Raw genomic sequence first — 8,360 nt, 5'->3', positions numbered from 1 at the left:
CCCCCCCCCCCCCCCCCCCCTGAGAAAAAAATCATGTATTTTCACCATTTTCCTCAATTTTGCCCTACTTGGAAGATGAGAGTTGCTAAGTTGTGAATCTTTCATTTACTGTCAAAATGAGTGTTTCGTGTAAGAGTTAGCTCCCCTGATATGGATGAGACATGACGCTAAGTTGATCAGTCTGTTCATTCTTTCTAGGCCCTTGTCGCAAACACATACATTAGCCTGATTCATATCTAGATAAGTTAACTTTGAATTAACTCATTGAAATTGAGTGCATGCATTTAAAAAGCATTTACATTTCTCCTAAGTGCAGTCAATTAAATGTGGAACTCTTCAACGCTTCGAGTTGCCATGAAACAGGTTGTAAACAGCAATGGCGGACAGCTAAGCCGACAGGTGCCTGTTGACGTAAGTACCTATGATTTAGGTGTTCCGTAATTAAATATTTGTATCGATGTTGGTAGTAATCACTCCTATCACGTTACAATTATTAAGCTGTAATTACGATCACAGTAGAATTAACACGGTCACTGCATACACGCAGAATTTGTAGGTAAATAACGCTAACGTTACACACCTTTCACTTGCTTATGTTGCCACATGATCCCTATCGATCGTCCATTCGCACATTTATTCAGAAATTCTGCCAGTATATGGTCATGTATTCTCGCCATTTATAAAGTAAGATATTTGAACTGTGCTGTTAACTTATTTGTTTCTAAAATGCTGAAATTAAGATGACAACATACATGTATACAAAAAAGCTATAGCTTTGGTACATGGTCACTCTGTTTTCCCCGTCATTAGATAGATAGCCGCGGCTAGTGAGACCGTCCTTTTGTTGTTTCTTCCTTTATGTATTTGGCAACTTTATGTTCATGTGGAAATTGAATTGTTAATATATATATAATTAGCCCATATCTGAGAACAAAGACATTATAAACACTGTCGTGGTTTTAGCCAAGATCATTGACAATAACTTTTGGAAATCATTTATATTTGTAAATATTTTTCCCATAATTACATACATATTCTTGAAGAATATTGAAATTGATACAAAAAAAATGATGTCAGCTTCACTTGATCCTTGTTTGTAGTTATCCTAATGTTCACCAACTACAAGAGTTTGTGGTCAAGTCTCAATCTTTGTGAGTGACCTAACATACATCCTAGTCTGTGTTTAGTTCCTGAGTATTAAAGATTGCAATGCACCACAATAATAATCTATAAAAACACAGACCTATATCTTACTTTATCAACAGTACTAGAAGACATATACTCATGCAGTCTCATGTACAATCTAAGTTCAATTAAGCATTGAACTGTTTTCAGTTGGCATTCATAGGTAATATGAATGCCGACTGGACAAAGGCAACTTCAATAAAGCATGCTATTGCCTATGAATACCAACTGAAAGCAGTTCAATGCTTATATTTACCATTTTTGGAATCTTTTTATGTCATATTAGGATATTCAATTTCACTTGTTATTATTCAGCATTTAGTTCAAATAATGTATGCTTGTTCAATGAATAGAACAGCCATCGCCCAGGGAGGGTATCCAACGTAACAATTATGACGTCATAATAGATGACATCAACAGTAAGTGAATCAGTCCATGGCATTCGTAGACTAAATGAATGCCAACTGAATTTGGTAGGGTATATAGCTGTACTGCCATACAATGGTAGATATTCATATATCAACAACAAATTTCAAGTTATAAAGGTAATGATTTAAATTTGTTACAGTGATTTTATATCTAACAGTTTAAATAGTTTGGCACATTTAAAGTAGAGCGAAAACTGCTAAAATTTAAACACCTCAGTATCAATTTTTATATGTTTGAATAGATGAATTAATATATCTCATATTTATAATTTCTTTCAGATTTGTTTATACTTAATTGGAACATTAATGACATGAGGATGGATAGAAGAATAGGCCTAGCAGCATTAGATGTGGAGAGGTATTCCAAGCAAGGAACAGCCGATCTCCAAGTGGGAAATATAGAAAAAGCCCTGGATGCATTTAAGTATGCTTACAAACGTTCTCGGGATGTTGACGATGGCTATACTGAAAGGGCATGTGCTTTCAACCTTGGTGCTGCATATATTGCTGCTAACCAGGCCAAAAGAGGATTAGATGTTCTGCAGCAAGCTGTTCCTCCAGACAACAAAAAGGAGGGACGATCAAACGGGGACCTATACTTCAATTTCGGCTTAGGATTTGAAAATCTTGGAAATCTTGAGGAAGCTGTAAGAAATTACACAAAAGCCTATGAAGAGTATAAATCTGAGAGAGATAATCTTCAGATGGAGGCTGAATCTCTAGAAAAACTTGGAAATCTTCAAGTGAAAGCAGACAACATTTTTGCAGAAGATTCCCTTGGAAAATTGGCAGATGTTTATGCTCTATTGAATAAACCTGTTAAACAGTTAGAGAGCTTGTGTCAGAAAGCCAACCAACAGCACAAGCAGAATAAATGTACAGAGTTTGAAGCTACCGCTGATGAATGTCTCAAACTTACTGAGAAATGTGGTCCTGTTACGCAAGTCGGTGAGTATACTGTTATTATTATTATACATATTGTTGAACAGCTGTATGTACATTGAAATAGATTTTTTTACCTGCACAGACACAAATTGTGATACAACTATTTTGGTGTCCTAATTCATTTTCTTTCTACATGTTAAACATCCTTTTTCATATAAAGCACTTTTCTTCCTTAGTTGTTTATTTCATTCCAAATAATTGCCTTGCCTTTTTCAGGAAATGTTCTAAATGACCTTGGGCTGATCTTCACACAAATGCAGAAGTACGACCGAGCCATTGCTTGTTTTGAGCAAGCATTACCATTGGTCCGTGGCAGGTCAGGTGATAAGAAGCAGGAAGCTGTGATCATCCAGAACCTTGGTGCCACCTACAACTTCCTTGGTGACTACCAGAGAGCTGTTGGCTTCCATGAATCTGCCTCAGCTTTATACGGTGAGTTTTAGAAGGGTTTCTGTCTTTTTAGTAGAGTCACATTAAAATAACGCTTCTTATCAGAAAGTGTATTAGTATATGAGAATTAGCTCACACAGGCTTCAACATTATGTAGAATAGTGTATTGATATAGTAAGTGTGAAGTGTTTATATGGAAAAGTTTTATTGTGTTTTTTTTATATGTACATATATAATAGATATTAAATAATTTTTTATCACAAATCATAGAAAAATAGAGAAAATGGAAAATTAATTTCCATTAATAATACTTGTTGCAATGGATTTAGTTTGCTATGAATCTGAACACTTTTATATCAACAGCTGAGCTGAAGAATCGGAACAGCCAGGGACAGTGTTTTGCTAATCTGGCTTTTGCTCTGAGTCAGTTAGGAGACAAAGAAGGGGCTGGGGAGGCCTTTCTTCATGCCCACCAAGCTGCCAAAGATACTGGTGAGTAATGTATCTCGGGTAACCATGACCTCAGGCATCCCCTACCCATGCACTCCAATCAAACCTCCTGGGTAACCGTGACCTCAGCCATCCCCTACCGCAGTCCAATCAAACCTCCATATATGCTGATCAGTGCTAAGCAATTCCTGCCATCCCATGCCATATCATCAATCTATTAGCGAAAGATAGATTACTGGTGAGTACCTAAAGTAATTGACCATGACCACCCTGACACCAGGCCACCAAAGATACTGATGAATACCTGGTAACCACTGTTCCCCTAACCCCCGACCTCCCCCCATGAGAGAGACAAAGATACTGATGAATACCTGGAAACCACTGTTCCCCTAAACCCAGACCTCCCCCCATGAGGAGGCCAAAGATACTGATGAATACTTGGTAACCACTGTTCCCCTCACCCCAGACCTCCCCCCATGAGAGAGCCAAAGATACTGATGAATACCTGGTTACTACTGTTCCCCTAACCCCAGACCTCCCCCCATGAGAGAGCCAAAGATACTGATAAGTAACAACAAGCTAAAGATATGGAGGTTTGCCAGGCAGCTAAGAATTATATATATATTTGGGTCATTGAATTAACCTCCATTAAAATGCACAAATGCCTTCATTCAATTCATTGAAAACAAAAAACAACTTTATTCAGAATAGTAGATTAGACATCCTGTTAATTTTTTTCCCCATGAAGGTTCAATTTCCAGTACTTTAGATAAATACATCATACCTTGGTGGCCCGGGTATATATAAAAAGGATTCTGATAATTCATGTTCCATGGATTTCTATTTCAAGTTCATATTTTTGGGAAATAAAACAAGATTGAATCCCTCCTGATTTATTGTTTGACAGGAGACACTCGCACACAGTGGCAGGTGCTAGAGGGCCTTGGGGCAGTAGCCTTCAACAACGGAAATATCGCTCGAGCCATCGACTGCTTCAAACGAGCCCTAGCTGTTATAGCGGCTTCCGAGTCAAACACAGCAGTGCAGGACAGAATTGTAGGCAAACTGACCCATGCTCTCCAGGAACAGATTATAAGGAAGTCTGGTGGTACCATCAAGCGGGATGTTCCTGTAAGATTTTAGTAATAATGAAACTTCAACTGACTTAATATAATTTTTTATATAACGTAAATGCAGTTTTATGTATTTTTATTCTGTAACTTTGTGTGTCTGCAATCAATATGCTATTTAATCCAGTATTTTTCTAGAAAGATTAACACAGAAATTGTGATCATAATTTTAGTGTATTTGGTAAAATGATGACAGAACAAGAAAATGAACATCTAAATTATATCGACCTAATCATGTATAAAACTGCTGGTATACAGACACAACAGGTAAATGTTCCATTGTGTTTCCGATACATTGATAGGTAAAGACTGACCAGCACCAGCTGAGAATGGCGAACGTTCTCCCCAGCAGGGCTTCACAAGGAGCTGATCTAATGCCTTTGACTGAACAACCCATCAAGGAGGAAGCTGCCGTTCCTGTACAGACAAGTAATCAACCAGACAGTCGCAGGTAATCTGGAATTATCTTCTAGCTACAGATAAAAATGTCTGCTTTAACTTAGTGTAAATGACAACAACAGTGGGCTGTTAATTACTGTTTAGCTCTTTTTACGTTTTAGATATATTGTTCATTTAGATTGACCCAAGTCATAACCAGTCTGTAATAATGATACTTACAGAATCCAATGGATGAAGTTATTTACTGGCCTTCATTGATTATTTTCTGATGTCAGTATGCAGTGGTTGCAAAAATGATACATCTGTTGAAATAAAAGACAAAATATCTTCTGCAAACAAAACATTACTTGAAAATATGATTTTTTTTCAAACTCAGAAATAATTGTTAGTTCAGGTTATTTCACCTCTAAAAAAGACAAGAAAAGGGTAAGAATGTAAGGTTTTGACGGTCAAATTCCCCTGTTGCAGAACTTTGAATCGTAATTAAGAATGGTAAGTGTTTCAATTGAAATTGCAAATACAGACCACTGTGACTTAGTAAACAATATTCCAGGCTAGCCTGAGTTTCCTCTAGCCCTGACACCAGACTTAGACATTTTGACAGATAGATGTCCCACACCTATCTATTAAAATGTCTTAGTCTGGTGGTTAAGGTCATAGAAAACTCTGGCTATATTCCAAGCTTTCTCTCCAGAAAACAAGATGGTCTTGTTTTGCAGATTTGTGCCTGTGAACAGACCTGGGTCTAGAAGAGAGTTCCAGAAGGTGGCGCGGGGCCTCAGCTCACTCGGAGGATCAATTACCATGGATGGGAGTGAGACCCTGAGACCGGGTACTCTGATAGGGAGTTCCTCTGGGTCATCCTCCTCATCAACATCTTCATCCTCCTCCTCAGAGGAAGATAGCCAGGATGAGAAGTAAGTTTGACTTCTCATCCTAGGAGTAGAAGTCTTAGTTTCATAAATTACGCATTGAAGGTAGAAAAATCGAAAAATAAGAGTGTTTGTTTTTGTATGAATACATTTTAAGCTTATTATTAAATAATCATAGTTGATGTTATTATTCTTAATGCATGAGTTTATATATCCTTAAAACTTCATTGACAGCAATAGACACATGTTAGCTGTCAAATACTAAGGGTGACCTGCTCCTTTAAGGAAAGATAGTATCAGAGTACAGAGAAATATTGTTGAACTTAATTCAGGCTTTGTTACTCAAAACATTTTACAGAAATATGCCTGAAAAACTGTTGTAATGTACTCAGCTAACAACTGATTTTTGCTTAATTTTGGTGTTAAAGATATTGAAATCTCTGCATAAGCTTGTTTTCAACCCCCCCCCCCCCCGGAAGTTGTGTTTATATTTATGTACCGGGTATGTGTGTGCAATGAACACACGTTTAACTATTGAATGCAATACTGTTTAAGATAGCATGTCAGGTTTCCGATCTATGCAGCTCTAAAGCTAAATTGTGTTAATCCCCCTATGTACGTCGGCTTCAAATAACTGCATGGTTGTTATTCATCATCATGAACTATCTTGATGAAAAACATCTTCCCTTAATATCGTCCCATGTGTGTACAGAAACAGTACAAAATGTAAATAAAGGTGGAAGTTGTATACATCAATACATCTTCGGCAAGTTGCTATATATACTGCATTAATTAATGGGTTTTATTTTTACCAATTCTTTTTCTTTTGATATATCTAATCAGGGTCATATTTTGACTATGTCATAATACTGTGTGGCGCTAAGAATGTAATACTGGTTATACCACTTAACTAGTATAATCATAATTGTGTATGTGCTTTATTGGTTGAAGTTGTATACATCAATACATCTTCGGCAAGTTGCTATACTGCTGTATTAATTGGTTTTATTTTTACCAACACTTTTTTTTCTCTTTCTTTTTCTTTTGATATATTTAATCAGGGTCATATTTTGACTATGTCATAATACTGTGTGGTGCTAAGAATGTAATACTGGTTATACCACTTAACTAGTATAATCATAATTGTGTATGTGCTTTATTGGTTCTGCTCCTTGTATACTGTAAACATATGGTAACTCACTCATATTTCCAGAAATCAGCGGAAAAAATTCAAATGACACACATAATGAGCTCAACAGTTGTCTATTACATTAAGGACTATAAACAGTAATAAAAAGGAAATTCAAATCCTCTGCTCAAACTGGTACCGGTAAGTTAAATTATTGGTCCTTTCGCGGTCCTGATGACACCTCAACTTTAGAAGCATTAAAATTAGTCGGCCAATAATGTATCATCTTTCAGCATGTTGTGATTGGAATTCTTTCTACTATAGGAACAAGAATAAGGTGATTTTATATTAAGCATATCATTATTTAGCAGTTTCTAATAAGCTGGAAAGTGCTAAAATATACTAACCCTCATAATAAGTATGTTTACAGTATACAGCATGCATGTGATATATGTTTTATTATATAAACATAACCAGGCTAGCCAGTGTTTTAGTTAGGGTGGTGGAGGAATAACAAGCAGTTTGTTATAATAATATATGCATTGTATGTGATGTGCTTACAAGACTGGACCATGTTAGTGTTAAGCCCATTCTAAGTCCATTAATCGCAATGCAGTCTTTTAACAGAATTTGCAGTTAAAGGTCAAATCTGGAAGCTGATAGTATGTCACTCAAGTCAAACTCAGGAATACTTCTTAACCCTTTTTCTAAGGACCAGGCTACAATGCTTTTTGCTAACATATAAGTTCATTTATTTTGGGGGTTAGAGGTAGGGGATTTCTTATAACTGATAATATATGGATGGCAGGATCTATAAAAAGAGTGTTAATATTTGTTTTCTGCCTGCACCCCCCACTCCCCCCACCCACCCACCTCCCCCTTATATTTTATTTTTATGTGTCCATATTTCATTCACTTGTATCTGTTTGCCATCTTGGGTGTGTACCAGGTAATACTAAAAATTAAGATGCTGTCCCCTTTCAGAATTTTTAGATGTGAGGATTACTGGGTTTTTTGTTGTAGAAGGAAAGCGAAAGTGAAAGTAGAGGTTAAGCCGGAGGAAAGTCTTCAACATACCACTAAATATGGAAGGTACTGAAAACCAGTGTCAAACAATAGCATTTCCAATTAGTTAAACATATGTTACATTATAGCGTGTGTAAGTTTTTAGGTCACCTGAGCTTTGCTCAAGTGACCTATTCTAATCGCTTTTCGTCCGTCGTCGTCTGTCGTCCGTCGTGCGTCGTGCGTAAACTTTTACATTTTCAACTTCTTCTCAAGAACCAGTGGATGGATTTTTTTCAAACTTGGTCAGAATCATCCTTGGTAGATGAGGCTTCAAAACTGTAAAATTGGGATTCCTACCCCAACCCCTGGGGCCAGGGCGGGGCCCCAAAGGGAAAATTATCCAATATTTCAAAAATCTTCTTCT

General features: G+C 36.8%; 1 protein-coding gene across 6 annotated transcripts in view; it reads left to right on the top strand.

Annotated features, from left to right (window-relative positions):
- The first annotated feature begins 173 nt into the window (after nt 1-173).
- The window catches only part of LOC110460821 (lisH domain-containing protein C1711.05-like), a 34,917-nt gene continuing 26,730 nt past the window's right edge, over nt 174-8,360 (top strand). For 3 of the 6 annotated variants that reach the window (XM_021513985.1, XM_021513984.1, XM_021513979.1), the window contains exons 1-8: nt 175-411; nt 1,893-2,561; nt 2,775-2,990; nt 3,312-3,440; nt 4,306-4,529; nt 4,831-4,979; nt 5,647-5,844; nt 7,952-8,020. In XM_021513985.1, the coding sequence (XP_021369660.1) occupies nt 1,925-2,561; nt 2,775-2,990; nt 3,312-3,440; nt 4,306-4,529; nt 4,831-4,979; nt 5,647-5,844; nt 7,952-8,020 (1,622 nt within the window). In that variant the 5' untranslated portion in view covers nt 175-411; nt 1,893-1,924. Of the gene's footprint in view, nt 412-1,892; nt 2,562-2,774; nt 2,991-3,311; nt 3,441-4,305; nt 4,530-4,830; nt 4,980-5,646; nt 5,845-7,951; nt 8,021-8,360 lie in introns of all 6 variants that reach the window. The other 3 variants (XM_021513982.1, XM_021513981.1, XM_021513983.1) reach the window with 3 other exon arrangements.

Source organism: Mizuhopecten yessoensis, unplaced genomic scaffold, assembly GCF_002113885.1.
Source record: "Mizuhopecten yessoensis strain PY_sf001 unplaced genomic scaffold, ASM211388v2 scaffold10483, whole genome shotgun sequence".
In the NCBI taxonomy this organism is placed as follows: Eukaryota; Metazoa; Mollusca; class Bivalvia; order Pectinida; family Pectinidae; genus Mizuhopecten; species Mizuhopecten yessoensis.
Note: the sequence above shows the minus strand (reverse complement) of the source record. Positions and strands in the feature narration are given on the sequence as shown.